At 43.9% G+C, this 17,978-nt stretch overlaps 1 protein-coding gene across 2 annotated transcripts; it reads left to right on the top strand.

Moving 5' to 3' along the window:
• The first annotated feature begins 3,929 nt into the window (after window positions 1-3,929).
• LOC136552577 (organic cation/carnitine transporter 7-like) lies at window positions 3,930-7,476 on the top strand. 2 transcript variants are annotated; one of them, XM_066544140.1, is made up of 5 exons: window positions 4,107-4,384; window positions 5,039-5,276; window positions 5,459-5,984; window positions 6,372-6,574; window positions 7,091-7,476. In XM_066544140.1, the coding sequence occupies exons 1-5, from the start codon at window positions 4,107-4,109 to the stop codon at window positions 7,298-7,300; spliced, it is 1,455 nt and encodes a 484-aa protein (XP_066400237.1). In that variant the 3' UTR covers window positions 7,301-7,476. The 2 variants fall into 2 exon arrangements, with proteins under 2 accessions (XP_066400238.1, XP_066400237.1); XM_066544141.1 differs by lacking the exon at window positions 5,039-5,276 and having other exon boundaries at window positions 3,930-4,384.
• The last annotated feature ends 10,502 nt before the right edge of the window (window positions 7,477-17,978 follow it).

Genomic DNA, 17,978 nt, shown 5'->3' with positions numbered 1-17,978 from the left:
TGAGTTACTATGTTGAGGTGTTCAAATTATCAATTATGTGATCTAAAGCTTTAGTCTCCAGTGTGGTAATCTCAAATCTGTGATTGTTGTTAAGAGTCTTCACCATGAGGTCATTATCTAAGCTTTAGTTAAGAAGTGGTCCAGCCCCAGCCATGAGGACATAGTAAACTTGTTGTAGCCTTGCCTTGATGAAGATGGCCTAGGTTATTGGAGTCTGTGTGTTGTATGTGGATAAAAACTACAGGTCCAGGTCACCGTACAGCTGGACCATCTGGAGATAGCATTGCATCTATATAGCAGCATGGTCAGTGTAGTAGCATCTTCACATGTGTAGCTTAGAGTTGCTTTATGTGGAGGCTTGAACTGCATATCTTCTTATTTTGTAGAACCACACACTACCGCCTGTAAGGTCCTAATGGCTAAAGGGGGGTGAATAGCCTATTAAAAATTCTACAACAACACTTGAGCCAAGGTGTTAGACAAATAAATGACGAAGTGAGTGTTGCGCTAGCCTATTCAAAATGCAAGCCTCATATCCACAATTCTAGTTGCTATGATCTCTAATTCACACAAGAGGCTAAGTCACTACTCTCTAAGTTAGTGAACTCTCAAAGACTAGATAAAGAGCCTCACTAACCACTAACAAGACACTAAGCTAGCTCTCAAAACTAGTTACACTAAAGAGCTTGGCTACACTAGAAAAATAAAACAAGAGAGGTAGTGATGTTTATACCGCCGTGGTAAGAGATAGATAATCAATCACAATAGAATCCCGGAGACAAAGATAGCACAATGATTTATCCCTGAGGTTCACTTGCTTGCCGGCAAGCTACGTCCTCGTTGTAGCGGTTCACCCACTTAGAGGTTCACGCGCTAATAGACATCACACGTCTAACCCACAATCGAATGCCGCAGAACCAACACAAGATGGGGATCCACAAGCTATGAGCAATCCACTAGAGTATATTTTAGCTCCCCGCCGAGGAAAGGTCAAGAACCCCTCACTATCACCACGATCGGAGCCGAAGACAATCACCACCCTCCACTCGACGATCCTCGCTGCACCAAGCCGTCTAGGTGGTGGCAACCATCAAGAGAAACAAGCGAGTCCCGTAGAGAAACATAATCACCAAGTGCCTTTAGATGCAATCACTCAAAGCAATGCACTTGGATGCTCTCCAATCTCACCAAATGATGAATCAATCAAGTAGAATAAGTGAGAGAGAATTGGCTTAGTTCACTAGAGTGTATTCTCAATAGAAATGCCAAGAGAGTGAGCCATGGCTAGCTAACCCCTTTTTATAGAGCCCCCAAACGAATAGAGCCATTAGGCTCAAGAGGTAGCTGACAGCGTGGTGACCGGACGCACTGGTTGGGGACGACCAGACACACTCAAGCCAGTGTTCGGTCTACTGGATGTGGCCATGCGTCCCCCTCGCTCAACCTCCACCGCTGATCTCCAACTGGTCAAACGAACTCACGACAACGGACTAAGAAGACGTCCAGACGCACCAGCACACGACCTGACACACCCACGCCGTGTTCGATCACACTCGCGCCCACGCCACTGAGCCAGCGACCTGACGCACCCGAAGACTGACCGGACGCTCCACAAACGTGGAGTCCGGTCACTTCCAGAGAGGAAATAGAGCCGCACTTTCTCGATTAGACGTGTCAGATCAATAGCGACCGAACGCACGACATCGTCTGATCCTCTCTGATTGGACACAGGGCCTGCGCCTCTGGTCCTCTTTCGCCTCCAGCGTCCGGTCAACGACCTACGCCACGTCCTTCTTAGCTTCGATGACCGAACTCACCAAGCCAGCGTCCGGTCACTACGTGGCCTGAGTCCGATCACTGAAAACAACGCCTCCTCAACTCCAACTTCTCCACCCTTGCTCAAATGTGCTAACCACCAAATGTACACCTTGTGCACGTGTGTTAGCATATTTTCACAAATATTTTCAAGGGTGCCTAGCACTCACTAGAATCTAAATGCATATGCAATGAGTTAGAACATCTAGTGGACACTTTGATTACCGCATTTCACGACAAGTTTCACCCCTCTTAATAGTACGACTATCTATCATAAATGTGATCACACTCGCTAAGTGTCTTGATCATCAAAAACAAAGAGCTCCTATCAAATATACCTTTGTCCTTGAGCTTTTTGTTTTTATCTTTCTTCTTTTCCAAGCCCAAGCATTGATCATCTCTATGGCCATCACCACCATCATCATCATCATCATCATTTGCTCCACCACTTGGAATGTGCTACCCTATCTCATGATCACTTAGAGCAATGGGTTAGCACTTAGGGTTTCATCAATTCACCAAAACCAAACCAGAGCTTTCACCGCCAACTCACTTATGCTTTCGTCGTCGCTTCACTTAAAAGGATTAATCCAGAGGGTTGGTGGTAAGGACTCAAAATGCCTCGTCTAACCCACCCTCAACAACAATGGTGGGAGTACATATACCCCTCATAAGCTCACATCAACACACACACATTGATCATCGTGGATCTAATTAAACTTGGTCGGATGTTACATACACCTCCCCTCAAAGGGTCCACTCATCGGTCCAATATACCCACTACTAGAAAACGATGACTAGAAACGTTCCTTCTTGGCACTGTACACATAACTGTGTGTTCGGTGTTGGCACATGTGCCATGCTATGCGCCACACCAACCACATGCACCATGTGCCACATGTCCACGCCCCTTGACCCACACGCGACCATGTCGGTGAGAGTCGACTCTAATACCATTTGTAATACCCTAGAGTTTAAATGGCTCAAATTCACTCTACATGTTGAGTGAACCACACACTATCACCAATATACTTGTGCTTTCGTCATCGCTTCATGTAAAAGGGTTAACACGGGTTGATGGTGACAACATTTAGGCCCCTAATTTGATTTTGGCTATTAATGACGACACAGTCACTGTGACTATTGTGTTTGGTTCAAGGGATTGAGTCATTCTAGTTTTTTGTTTTGGTTGGAAAGATTTAGTGGGATGGAGTGGATGGGAGTTTAACACCGTTAGATACAGTAATCTATGGGCCCCACATTCCATTATCTAACGCATGCTCTTAGAAACCACGTCATCGTCCATTGCTGGAAGACTAGCCTATCCCGCTAGAGAGCTCGCCCGGCCTCGTCATCGCCATGCCAGTGAGCCCACATCCAGAGAGCTCCACACCGGGGAATCTATGCCCAAGGAGCTTCGCACCGGCGAGTTTGTGCCCGGGAGAGCCTGCGCCCGTGCTAGGGAGCTCCACACCATGGGAGCTAGATGAGCTAGTCCGGACTATTTCGTGGGGATGAGTTTACTGGCCCCATATTCCATGCAATATTCCAGACTCTACGAGTCTCTCAACCAAACAATTATAAAAACAAGTCCATTTTATCTCGTTCCACAAGGTGGGGATAATTAACCAAAACCGAAAAAATAAACTGAAGAACCGGATCCAAAATTGAAAGAACCGAAACAAAAAAAAAGGTCCTTATGGTCCTAGATAGCAAGGAACCGAAATAACTGAAGACAATTCGGTTCCTACTCTCAAATAATTGAATTACAAAGAACCAAAATACATGAAGTGTACTTCACTTAATTGTAACTTATAAGATTATGTTTAGTTTATATGTGATGTCTCATATTGAATTGTGTGTATTTGTGTTGCTATATTGTTTTCCCCCTTATATCTAAAATAGAGGTAGCATTGCCTAAATTTGCTTTAAAACTTGTATATTTGTTTTTGTTGTCTTAGCTTTTGCTGAAAAATTGGTTAGTTCAGTTGAAAAAAAAACAAAAGCCCAAATAATTATTTTCTAAATTTTTTTAAACCAATCGGTTTCTATTTTGTGAGAACCAAATTTCGCCAATAATTAAGAAACCGAACCGAAAACCTGAACACTCACCCTGCTCCAACCGAACACTACCTATGGCTAGTCCACGCAAGAAATCATGGACCCGGATCTGCAGAGTCAACAGCCTCCCTTTCGTTCTCCTTCGTCCCCTGTCGCCACTCTTTTGTGCGCCCGGCGCTTCGCCGTCCGCTCCGCCAGCGTTCGCGACATCGCGTCCTTCGTCTCCACCCATGGCCGCCGAAGGCGAGGCGTCAATGCACTACACGACGGACGACGCGCTCTCGCTCCTCGGCTTCGGCCGGTTCCAGACCCTCGTGCTAGCTTACTCCGGCCTTGGCTGGGTCGCGGAGGCGTTCGAGATCATGCTGCTCTCCTTCGTGGGGCCGGCCGTGGAGGCGGATTGGGGGATATCAGGAGCGGAGCAGGGCCTCATCAGCAGCGCCGTCTTCGCAGGGATGCTCATCGGGTCCATCGCCGGAGGCCTCATCGCGGACAGATACGGCAGGAGGTAGCACAAAAATCTGAACATAGTTTCTCAGGCGTACCCTTCTGCAGGATTTATCTTTCCTTGTGTATAGTTTTTCGCTTTTCCGCGTTCCAACACAATTCCTTTCGAGCGATTTAAGAAATTTGGTGCAGGCATGATTTTCCATTTTCCGTTGCTGTTAAATTGTACCAATTCATTTCATTCACTGGTTTGAATCCTTCTTTTGGTGAGCGTGGAGATTACTAAACCCAGCAAAGAGAACCTTTTGACTGAACCCTCCCAATGAGTAATTTGGACTTTGGAGCCATTTCGTATATTATAACCTTTGGACTGAACCCACCTAATGAGTAATTTGGAACCAATGAACCATTCAGGCCTTGTTTGGATGTTGTTGGATTCATCTCAATTCACATGTGTTGGAGTGGACTGAGGTGGAATTTAGTTCAAGTTCTACTCCAATCCACCCCAACACATCCGAACAAGGCCTCAATAAATTTCGTGCAGAATTGTACCTTAGGTAGGAAAATTATCACAGAAATGAACATGTCATTTTGGCTCAACTCAACCTAGCTACTTGAACATTAATGTACTTGATAGTTTACATTTACTTGTTATTTGTTTTTCCAAGGACAAGGACGTTGCTACATCTTACAATTCGATGCGTGCTATTTCCAGGACCGGTTTCCTTTTCACTGCAGTAGTCACTGGCATATTTGGTTTGCTTAGCGCCTTCTCGCCCAACTACACATCCTTGCTCACCCTTCGCTTTGTTGTTGGTCTGGGATTGGGTGCTGGCCATGTGCTATCTACTTGGTTCATAGAGTTTGTCCCTGCTGCCAAAAGAGGTACCTGGATGGTGGTTTTCCATGTTTGTTGGACTGTGGGAACAATATTGGAGGCTCTTCTTGCGTGGGTATTTTTTTTTTCCTTTCTACTGCATGTTAATTACCTTATTTTTAGTGAAGTGCATGTTAATTACCTTATGTGCACATCCTTAGAAAAGATGCATCAAAGGTTTAATATTACTCATGTCCTTGCAGGATTTACAGTGGTTAACTTAAATCTTTACCTTGGCATCGTATATTCTTAATGCAGGCTGTCATGCCAGTACTTGGATGGAGGTGGTTGCTTGCATTGTCTTCAGCACCATGCTTTGGCCTTCTCATTTTCTTCCCTCTAACACCTGAATCACCAAGGTATCTTTGCTCGAGAGGTAGAACTATGGATGCTACAGTCATCTTGGAAAGAATAGCAAGGATGAACAAAGGGACTCTCCCGCCTGGCGTACTAACTTACAGACCAGAAAATCATGTTGACAACAACCTTGGGACTCCTGAGACAGCACTTCTAATTGTAGAAGATAATGCTGGCATTGAAGAGGACATAAGTTCCAAGTCCAGTGGCATTGTTGCATTTCAGGCACTTTGGTCATATGATCTGATAAGATCAACCTTTCTTCTGTGGTTCATCTATCTTGCAAATTATTTTACTTATTATGGGGTAATATTGCTAACTTCTGAACTAAGCAATGGTAGGAGGACGTGTGCATCTGTAAGAACACATTTGATGCAACCAAACACTGGTAATCTTTATAGAGAGGTGCTGGTGACCAGTTTGGCAGGTATAATTGCTCTAAGATTTTTTTACTTCACTCTTCTGCTGTTGATTCACCTCATCACCTGAGTGAAGTACATGATTACCAGTCTAGAGGAAGGTACTTATTTGTTTGTTGCTTTTTTTTTAAGAAAATATTTGTTTGGTACTTAAGATATCTTTTCTTCAGACATGTTTGTGCCCAAGAAAAAAGGTATGGGAGGTTTTGTGGTAGAGACGCGGTGTATGCTTTCATTCCATTATTTCCAAAATAAATTTGTAAAATAATTGATCTCATGTAATAATCTTGTTTTGTTCAAGATTGCTTAAGGCTAAGGACTTCAATTTTTAATAGAAAACTAAATGAAGTGCTTCGATTTTGTAACATAAAAAACCTTGTTTTACTTGATGTCAGAGTTCCCAGGCCTGCTCTTGGCTGCTCTTCTAGTCGACAGGATTGGTCGAAAAAGATCTATGGGAGGCATGCTTTTGATGTGCGGTGCTTTCCTGGCACCTCTTTCTGTACAACTAGGGGAAGGCTTAGTAACTACCCTTCTATTCTGCGCCCGGACTTGTATCATGGGTAGCTTTGCAGTTCTGTATGTTTATACACCTGAGGTCAGTACTCAGTACCAAGTCTATGCAATATGCCACTATATGTTTACTTCTGCTGTTACTTGAGTAAATCCAACCATGGGGAGAAGACATCCCCTGACCTAGTTTTAAGAGAGGGGAGCACCGAACTATATAGAAAGGTACTCACACAACCTACAAGCACCTTGGTTCCAGCCTAGGTGGGCAGCCTCTCAACTTCTCTGCAGTTACATGGAAATAGTCAAATCCTAAATACTATTGAGCATATTATATGATTTAGGACTGGACTATTTATCAGAGAACAAAATCAACATTTTGTCACACCTAACAATTAGTTATATGAACAAGCATACCTCATAAATTACTGGGGTGTATGTGTGTCAAATCAGGGCTTCCGCTGCACCTTAAATTTCAGTACCAAGACAAGATATGAGTAATTCACGTCATCGAAATAGATGTGCTGTGCTGTATAGAATGGCCATTGCAATTTTGAATTGTAACAAGCAAATTCTCATCCCTGTTTGTATCACTACTCTGCAGCTCTACCCTGCATCATCTCGGAACACCGGTGTTGGGATCACTTCTTCCCTTGGTCGGATTGGCAGCATAGTTTCACCTCTCGTTATTGTTGGCTTGTTAGAGAGCTGCCGTCGGAAAGAAGCCGTGTTCGTGCTTGATCTGGTGCTCTTCCTTGCTGGAGTCACATGTGCCCTCTTCCCTCGGGAGACCAAGGGATGCCAAATCCAATGAGAGTTTGGACTCCACAATTCCATATGGATGTATGCTTGCAAATTATAGTACAGCTACCATTGCAGTTTATCATGAGCCCTTTTGTGGCCTAATTTAAGATTTCTGTACAGTTACTTTCAAAATATGGAAAATACAAATCCCTTTTCCATGGATCGATGGGTAGTTTAGTTTTCATATATGCATGTGTTTATCCTTGAAATTTTAAGTAGCACAATCCAAAAGGCTCACCAAAGAGAGGTATAGTACCAAAGGTGTAAATGTGTGGATTTTTGTACTTCCTCCATGTTTTGAATAAATCAATTTCTAGAGTTGTCCAAATCAAACGATTTTAAGTTACAGTCTGATCCCTCGATTGAGAAATATCATACCGATGTGTTTTTGCCTTTTTGGTCAGAGATAGCTTCGTTTTTTTTTTCCTTTCCCAAAATATCGATGGCGTCTTACTAGTTTCTGGCAACATCATAACCAAGAAAACTAGAAAACAAGTTGCTGATAGAGACCCCAGATATTTATACATATTTATACACACAACTTATGGCAGAAAGCTCGTGTGAGTTGGCTGATTATCGCCGTCGCCGATACCTTCTCTGTTTGGCCTTTCGCCATCACCTGCGCGCCCGCTCGTCGTCACTGCTCACTAGTCGCTACTCACTGCTTGACTCTCGCGCGGCTCCACCCGCATCGGCGGCGCATCTCTGGATATAATAGGGGCTTGCCCATATAATATTTAATGAATCAAATAAAATTTTATGGTGCGTAACATTAAGCGTTATATGGTTTAATACTATACCGGGTTTTGACTGAACGTTGACTCAGCTTATATGGTTAAAATTATTCATCCAAATTGAGAAACTGAGAAAAGGATAAAGACGTGCCACGCGCGCGCCGCCGCCGCCGCCGGCCAGGCCGTGGCAGGCGGGCGGTGAGCGAGCGGGCGTGGCCAGTCTTTTGCCACTTAATCCACGTAACAACGGGAGTTACTCCCCTTTATGGTGGAGGTCGAATTGATTGTGGCAGTTACTGTCTCTTCCGTCTCTCTGTCTCCGTCTCCTAGGATTCTCCCTGTCCATATATCTAAGTCCTCCGTCAGTTCAGATCCAGTTTTTCCGCAACCACTCCTGAAAGAACCACACTTCCGCAGCCTTCTGGTTTCCCCGTCCCATACCTCTGCGCGCACGGAGTAGCGGGAGAGCAGGTGCCTCCGAAACCCTCGTTCGCCAAAGAACCTTGCACGGGGTGCGCGGCGATTAGGTTTTTGGGGAGCGATCCACGGACGACTTCGAGCAACGTACTATGTCGACTAGTGCGAATGGAGCCTCCGATGCCCTCGGCATGGGACCCTCCGCTGGGTACAGTCTAATCTCTGTGATTTCTGTACTTTGTATTTTTACTGTATTCACCAGTATGTTATCTCTGCATGCTGTAGTGTTCATAAGAAATATACACATGCACATATATATCGTCACAAACCTGCCAATGTTATTTTTCTGGATTAAACTGATAATGAAATTGCCTAAATTCCTAACAATCCAAAAATCTAATAATATGTAATTTTCTGTCAGTGGTTTTGCTGCTGCTTTGAAGCCAAATAATTTTGATGGCAAGAATTTCATGATATGGCGTGCCAAGATGGTATTGTGGTTGACTGTGATGAACTGCTATCACGCCTCACAGGGGAAGCCTGAACAGTTTACTCCTGAGGAGGAGTGAAAGTTCTTGGCTGCCAATAACCTGTTTCGAGGCGCCGTGATTAGTGCACTTCATCCCAAGTATGAGAAAAACTACATATCTTGCACATCAGGCAAAGAGTCATGGGATGCTCTTGAAGCAAAGTTTGGGGTTTCTGATACTGGCAGTGAGCTGTACCTTATGGAGCAGCTGTATGACTACAAAATGGTTGAAAACCGTTCTGTGGTCGAGCAGGCTCATGAGATATAGACGCTAGCAAAGGAACTAGAACATTTTCCTATGTCTATTGCCCGACAAGTTTGTGGCCGGCGGTATAATTGCTAAGTTGTCACCTTCTTGGAGGGATTTTACTACTTCTCTAAAATACAAGAGACAAGAGTTTAACGTGGCTGAGCTTATTGGATCCCTTGATATTGAGGAGAGGGCGAGAGCAAAAGACAACCATAGAAAAGGAGTTGAGTCTTCCGCTGCCAATATGGTGCAGAAGAAAAACTCATTTACATCTCGTAATAAAAAGAAGAAGAAAGAGAACAACAATGCAAAGCCTAAGCAGACTGCACAGTTTAAGAAGAAAAACAATAAGAAAGCTGGAGGATGCTTTATTTGCGGGAGTGATGAGCATTGGGCAAGTACGTGCTCAGACCGTAAATATAAGCAAGAAAAGAAATCAGCAAACATGGTAATTAGCGAGACTTGTAGGAGGAACATCTGGGTATGGTAATTCTTTATCTTTTGTTCTTTTAGTTTATCTTTCACCTGAGTGGTGGATGGACAGTGGTGCTAATATTCATGTGCATGCTGATGTTTCTTTGTTTATTTCCTATCAGGCCGGCAGGAGTGAAGCCTTGCTGATGGGAAACGGTTCATATGCGCGTGTTCTTGGTGCTGGTACGGTCGTTCTGAAGTTTACTTTGGGAAAGACGATACTATTAAAGAACGTGCAGCATGTCCCCTCTATCAAGAAGAATCTTGTTAGCGCTTCTCAGATGTGTCGCGATGGCTTTAAAATTGTGTTTGAGTCCAATAAATGTATTGTGTCGAGACATGAAACTTTTGTTAGGAAAATGTTATGATTGCGGAGGCTTGTTCCGCTTATCTTTGCTTGATGATGTGTGTAATAAAGTGGTGAACAATGTTAATGTTTTGGATAAGTCGAATATATGGCATTCATGATTTTGTCACATTAATTTTGACTGTCTCACGCGGCTTGCAAATCTGAATTTAATCTCAAAATTTAACTTAGTCAAAGATTCTAAGTGTCAGGTGTGTGTGCAATCAAAGAAACCGCGCAAGCCTCACAAGGCTGCTGAGGCGAGGAACTTGACACCATTAGAACTCGTTCATTCTGATTTATGCGAAATGAATGGTGAATTGACTAAAGACGGTAGACGATACTTTATGACATTTATAGATGATTGTACTAGATTTTGCTACATGTATTTATTAAAAACAAAAGATAAAGCGTTGCATTATTTTAAAGTCTATAAAGCTGAGGTAGAAAATCAACTTGAGAAGAAAATCAAGCGTTTGCGGTCCGATCGCAGGGGAGAATATTTCTCAAATAAATTTTCTGAGTTTTGCGCGGTGTATGAAATTATTCATGAGAGGACGCCACCATACTCTCCACAGTCTAATGAGATTGCAGAGAGAAAGAACCACACTCTAACTGGTTTGGTTAATACCATATTGGAGACTACGGGACTATCTAAGAAATGGTGGGGTTAGGCTATATTGACAGCATGTCATGTCCTAAATAGAGTGCCCACAAAAAACAAAAAAATTACACCATTCAAGGAATGGGAGAAGAAGAGATTAAATCTCTCTTACCTGTAAACTTGGGGTTGTTTGGCAAAGGTGAATGTGCCAATAAACAAAAAGCGAAAGCTTGGACCAAAGACTGTTGATGGTGTCTTTCTTGGTTATGCAATTCACAGCGTGGGTTATAGATTTTTAATAATAAACTCTAGTGTTCCTGATATGGCTGTTGATACAATCATGGAATCTAGAGACGCTATATTTTTTGAGAATGAGTTTTCCATGAAAAATACACCTAGCACAACTGATCATGAATTTATAATTTTCCATGAGCATGAAAATTTTATTCCGGTAGAACAAATTGAGGAACCCTATGTGCAAAATCCTGAGAAGGATGACACTATAGTCACCAGGAAAAGCAAGAGACAGAGGACTACAAAGTCTTTTGGTGATGACTATATTATATACCTTGTGGATGACACACCAACGACCATTGAAGAGGCATATTTCCTCTCTTGATGCTAACTTATGGAAGGAAGCAATACGGAGTGAGATGGATTCTGTTATGTCTAATGGAACTTGGAAAATAGTTGATCGTCCCTATGGGTGCAAGCCTATAGGTTGCAAATGGGTGTTCAAGAAAAAGCTTAGGTCTAATGGTACTATTGAGAGATACAAGACAAGGCTTGTGGCCAAAGGTTATACTCAAAAGGAAGGTGAGGATTTCTTTCATACTTATTCATCAGTTGCCCGATTGACCACAATTTGAGTTTTGCTTTCCCTGGCAGCCTCTTATGGTCTTATCGTTCATCAAATGGATGTTAAGACAGCTTTCCTAAACGGAGAGTTGGAGGAGGAGATCTATATGCATCAGCCTGATGGGTTTGTAGCAAATGGTCAAGAAGGCAAGGTGTGTAAATTATTAAAGTCATTATATGGCCTAAAACAAGCTCCTAAGCAATGGCATGAGAAGTTCGACAGAACTTTAATATCTGTTGGCTTTGTTGTGAATAAAGCTGACAAATGTGTGTACTATCGATATGGTGGGGGGTGAAGGAGTCATTTTGTGCTTATATGTTGATGACATACTGATCTTTGGATCTAGCCTCAAAGTGATCGAGGAGGTGAAGGAATTTTTATCTAAAAATTTTGAGATGAAAGATTTGGGAGAGGCTGATGTTATTCTTAATATCAAGCTTCAAAGAGAAGATGATGGTGGGTAACTCTGTTATAAACCCACTATGTGGAAAAGGTGCTGCATCGCTTTAGGGTTCAGTGACTGTGCACCTGCTCCTACACCTTATGATCCTAGTGTGCTATTGAGGAAAAATCGAAGAATAGCAAGGGATCAGTTGAGATATTCCCAGATCATTGGCTCGCTCATGTATCTTGCTAGTGCAACAAGGCCTGACATCTCATTTGCTGTGTGCAAGCTGAGCCGGTTTATGTCAAACTCGAGAGATGATCACTGACGTGCTCTTGAGAGAAGTGATGTGCTATCTGAAAGGCACCATGAGCTACGGTATTCATTATATCGAACATCCAAAGGTGTTGGAAGGCTATTGTGATGCTAACTGGATCTCTGATGTAGATGAGCTTTATGCCACAAGTGGATATGTGTTTTCGCTTGGAGGTGGCGCTGTTTCCTAGAAGTCTACAATGGAAGCAGAACTCACGGCATTAGACACCACTGGCTTTGAGGCCGAGTGGCTTTGTGATCTCCTTATGAATTTACCGGTTGTTGAAAAACCCATACCGGCTATTTCTATGAACTGCGATAACCAGACTGTGATTACAAAGGTTAATAGTTCTAAGGACAACTTGAAGTCCACAAGGCATGTTAAGAGACGACTAAAATCTATTAGAAAATTGAGAAACTCCAAAGTAATAGCGTTGGACTATGTCCATACGTCTAACAATCTGGTAGATTAGTTCACTACGGGTTTGTCTCGCAACATGATAGAAAGTGCATCGAGAGAGATAGGTTTGAGACCCACTTGAAATTTACTATAGTGGTAACATGTTCTATGTGATCCGAGATCCCATGAAGTAGGATGGTGAAACAAGCTAGTAGTAAATTATGAGGAAAGATCCTTAGTAAGACTCATTTTTGATGCATGTCTTTCCTATCTGTAAGGCAGGTTGGTCTTTCCTTAATGTGTTACAAGTGGCTTGCTAAAGCAAAGATGTTGTTCTACAGAACATCTTTTGAGGAGCACACCTATATGAGTCAGGCTGCTGGTCACAGTCTATGAGATTTGGGTGATCTCTAAATACTCATGAAAGGCACTGGAGTATGACTTATATGCTTCAAATAGAGGGGATGCCTTTTGCAGCCAAGTACCAGCCAAGGACTTTAGTGACATTCACCTCACACAAAACTACCAATTCAAGGCTTAGTCCATTGTTCAGTTATGACTGAATGAAACTATTGTTCTAGATGAATGTTCAACTTAACAGTCTCCATCTAAACACTAGTATATAAAAGAAATAGTGGTTCTGAGACTACTTTGTTACAAACCCTAGAGTTTGGTGAGGATTGTTGGATATAATATGGGCTTGGCCCATATAATATTTAATGAATCAAATAAAACTCTATGGTGCGTAACATTAAGCGTTGTATGGTTTAATACCATACGGGATTTTGACTGAACTGCTGACTCAGCTTATATGGTTGGAAATTATTTATCCAAATTAAGAAGCTGAGAAAAGGACAAAGGCGTGCCACACGTGCGCGCGCTGTCGCCTGCTGCCGCTGACCTACCCAGGCCATGGCCGTGGGCGTGGGCTGAGGTCGTGGGTGTGGCGAGGCAAGGCAGACAGGCGGGAGAGCAGGTGCCTCTGGAACCCTCGTCCGCCAGAGAACCTTGCACGGGGTGCACGGCAATTAGCTTTTTGGGGAGCGATTCGCGACTGCTCGTCCACGTACATCTTCTTCTCGGTGATTACCTACGGAACGTCAAGGCAGTCTTCTTCCTGGTGATCCATTCATGGGACTGCACTACAAACATCTTCCTACATCGACTGTGGTCCGTGAACTTCGAGCAACGCACTTGTCGACTAGTGCGAATAGAGCCTACGATGCCCTCGGCATGGGACCCTCCGCTGGGTACAAGTCTAATCTTTGTGATTTCTGTACTTTGTGTTTTTACTGTATTCACCAGTATGTCATCTCTGTATGCTGTAGTGTTCATAAGAAATATACACATGCATATATATGTCATCACAAACCTACTGATGTTATTTTTCTGGATTAAACTGATAATGAAATTGCCTAAATTCCTAACAGCATCTCCATTCCGGCCAGCATGGCGGGAGGCTGGAGCGGGACCAAGGAGTACATGACGGACGAGGCTCTGTCGCGGCACGGCTTCGGCCAGTTTCAGGTGCTCCTGCTCGGTTCCTAGGGAACTGGCTTTGTCGCAGAGGCTATGGAGGTCATGCTGCTGTCTTTCGTGGGGCCATCAGTGAAGGAGGAGTGGGGGATCTCCGACGGGGCAGAGGGCCTCATCACCAGCGTTGTCAACGCCGGGATGCTTCTCGGGGCATGCGTCGGCGGCCTCGGTTCAGACAGATATGGGCTTGTTGGCTTGGGGGAATTTGAAGGAATCTGGATGAATCCGAAGGAACTTGTAAGAGCATGAACAGTGAATTTTAGCCGTAAACAGTGAATTCCGGCTGAAATTTCCACCAGCCACCATGTTCGCTGGGAGGAATTTGGAGGAATCTGGTAGACGGTATGTTTAGAACTTCAATTCTAAAGAATTCACTTCAATGGTCCAGTAAAATTCTAAAGAGTTCACTTCAGAAATTCTTGTGATTTATGATTGTAATCCATGGACATGTGGTAGAAGAAATAACCAAATATTTATTTATATTGGTCCAGACACCCTGTTGTCGTGGGAACTTGGAACAAAGAATGAACTTGTTACATGTCTGTTAGAGTATGCGGATATCTTCAAATATGGTAGATTAGGATGATGATTCTGGCTTGTCTTATCTCCAAAGGAGGCTTCTTGCCCTAAGCAATGTACTCCCTCCATCTCAAAAAAACTTATGGTCTGTGATTCAAAAAATGTCCCAAAAAATTTGATGTTCAGGGTATTGGACATTCACTTTCTCTTCATTAGAAAATTTAACCGTGGCATCCCTCTTTTTAAGGAAATCTCAAGTAACAAAACAGGGGTATTAGAGTCATTTGTCTCCTCCACTAATTTGTCTAAGAAATCCTAGAACATCAAGTTTTTTGGGACGGAGGGATTAGTTTATATAATCCGCACATGAGGCTCAGCAATACAATCAACAATCCTATCAATCTATTCTCTCCCTCCTACAATGTCTACAAAAACCTAGCACGCTTATGTTTTTGGTATTTTGAAGTTGGTAGCTACTTCTCCATCCTTATTTTGACCTTTTTCACATGATGATACCAGGCTCTCATGTCTTCTCTATATTTTCCATTTGCGGGCCGGTTTTTTGTTCACTGCAATTGTCAGTGGTATACCTGGCTTCCTCTATGCCTTCTCGCCAAACTATGCAACCTTACTGGTTTTGCGATTTGTTGTGGGCTTTGGCCTAGGTGGAAACCATGTGCTCCCTACTTCTGGAGTTTGTTCCGGCTGAACACAGAGGTTCCTGGATATCTGCTTTTACTTGTTTTTGGACCCTTGGAACAATATTGGAGGTTCTGCTTGCTTGGGTATTTTTTCCCCTCCATCACTCTTAAACCTAAGTTAGTACTCTCTCCGTTCCAAATTATAAATCGTTCTGGCTTTTCTAAGTAAATAGCTTTTGATATGCACCTAGATATGCCTGACATTTGTTTTTTTCATGTGATGTACACCAGGAGTGTATAATATGCAGAATGCCTCAGTTACATTACATGAATAGGCATATACATATACTCAGAACAACAGTTCAACTTTTGTAAGTTTTGGATCAGTTTACTAAAAAATCCTGAAGCATCTGAATTACCAATATTTGAAAAATCACTAGATCAGTCCATTGATTAATTTGATTGCTTCAAAACTCCTTTCATCAGCAGCTTAATATTTTTTATATAAAGGAAGTATAACTTCGGTCCTCTGCATGAACTTTTAATGCATAAAGCCATTAAGCTCACAAACATCTACATAAGTGGTAAAGTGGACACCAGGAACCTGGGATTTTTTTTGTTTAAAGGACGGCAAAACCTTTGCCAACAAAGTTATTAGAAGAAGAAAAATAAAGATAAGTGTCGGTCCTAGTTTTTGAGTGAAATTGGGCCCAAAATCCACAACACAACCCGAGGAACCTAGGATTTCTCACCGCGTTCGGCTGTTCCAGTCCCAGATTGTTTCAGCTTATTTCAGCTTATTCTCCCTCACAGAACACTATTCAATCATCTAAAACCAGTCGAGCTACAGTGCCCGAGTGTACCCTCCGAACGCAAGCCGAGACAGTTGAAGGAGAGCATTGTCAACTCTAGCTCCAGCATATGAAGTAGGCAGTAATTTTAAAAGATGAACTTCATTTTTGGAAAATCGAACATTTAAACTGTAAATAATATTATTAGGGGAACCGTTCCCTAATTCTGTTTTATCAGAGCAACAACTTCTTGTTCTGGCAGGTTCTACTGGTCAGTGCCTTAGCAGTCATGACATGTGACATGTGCATAATTTGTCCTCAATGCAGGCTATCATGCCAATACTTGGATGGAGGTGGTTGCTTGCGTTGTCCTCCTTGCCATGTTTCATCCTTCTTATCTTCTCTAATGTAATAGCTGAATCACCAAGGTACCTTTGCTCAAGAGGTAAAATAAGTGAAGCTATGCTTGTCTTGGAGAGAATAGCAAGAATGAATAACAAGGCTCTGCCTCCTGGCACTGTAACCTCTGAACCAACAAGAGGAGTCGACAACAACCATGATTCTCCTGTTACAAGGCTTTTACCTATGCCAGAAGATAGTCTCATAAGTGGTGAGAACACAAGCTCCAAGTCCAATCTCCTCAGTGTATTTCGAGCTCTTTGGTCAGGTGACCTGATAAGATCAACACTTCTTCTCTGGCTAGTCCATTTTACAAATTATCTTGTCTATTATGGACTAGTATATCTGATCTCTGAACTAAGCAGTCATAGGAGTCAACAAAAGGATTCCGATGTTTACATAAAGGGAAATTTTGCTCAGGGACACTGAAGAAAGGCTTTATTTGTTGCCGGACACTGCCAACTCGTGTATTTGCTGAGTACCATTATGAATCACTGTTTTTTTGCCAGAAGACACCATGGCCATTATTTTAATCTTTTCTATCATTTGGGAGAGAGAACGAGCAGTGGATGGACAAAGTTGCCCCTAGCTTGTGTATTTGCTGAGAACAAGCAATGGTCTGGCCGCACTCCGTCCTCCCGTGCCATCCTCTCCAGCGCCCTGCCTGTGCGCACGCCGTGATGGCCATGTTTATCATGACCGCGTTCGGGGCCACCCCATCCTTGAACATGGTTTGTGATGGCCGTGGTCCGTAGACAACCATGGAAGTCGAGGAGCAGAAGGCGAAGTCCGCCTCGACGCTAAGCTCATGGCCATCGGCAACATCCTACTGGTGACCGAGAGAGAGACGTTTACCACTGTGCGTGTTGGCGCTGCTGGTGGAGGTGTCGACAGTGACCTCGGCGGCGGCGGCGGCCGGCATGTCCCGACAGGCCAGAGGCGGATATAGCGGCCGGTGGCGACTGCAATGTCGTCGTTGGCGCCCTTGGGTTCCACGGCGGCTGTGATGGCACCAGCCCCAGTGCTCCCGTTGCTCCTCCCCGGAGCTCTCCCACCCGTCGAACTGGCCCAGCTTCGGCCGCCATGAACTTGGCGCCGAGCTCCCCCGTTCCTGCTCCCTGGCGTCTCGCACGAGGAGAATCTCGCGGATCCCAGCAGCCGGTGACCCCGCCGCCAAGCTATGTGCGGAGATCGACGAGCTCAACAATGGCAGCGGCGGCAGCGAGTGTGGGCGCTGGAGCGGGATGGAGGCCATGGGTAGTGGCAAGGCGACAACATCGCACACACGTAGAGCCCTCATGGTCTTTACAAAGGCAGAGGCCTACGGGGAGGGCTCGGCCAGGGCGGCCATGGAAGGAATGGTGGTCGGAGATTTTGCAAGAAGAAAAAAATGAAGGGGGAAGGAAGGTGAGGTGGAGTGAGGGCGCGGACATGGCGGGGCGTGCTGATCTCTGTCGGGTTTGAGAGATAGGGCGCGCGGTGGGCTGGG

The sequence above is a fragment of the Miscanthus floridulus genome, chromosome 4 (genome assembly GCF_019320115.1).
Source record: "Miscanthus floridulus cultivar M001 chromosome 4, ASM1932011v1, whole genome shotgun sequence".
NCBI lineage: Eukaryota > Viridiplantae > Streptophyta > Magnoliopsida > Poales > Poaceae > Miscanthus > Miscanthus floridulus.
This window is presented reverse-complemented; position numbering and strand designations above follow the sequence as displayed.

Coding starts and splice junctions, on each gene's coding strand:
- LOC136552577 (XM_066544140.1), top strand. CDS start 4,107: ATGGCCGCCGAAGGCGAGGCGTCAATGCACTACACGACGGACGACGCG. Junction 5,277..5,458: donor TGGAGGCTCTTCTTGCGTGG/GTATTTTTTTTT, acceptor TTCTTAATGCAG/GCTGTCATGCCAGTACTTGG. Junction 5,985..6,371: donor GCTGGTGACCAGTTTGGCAG/GTATAATTGCTC, acceptor ACTTGATGTCAG/AGTTCCCAGGCCTGCTCTTG.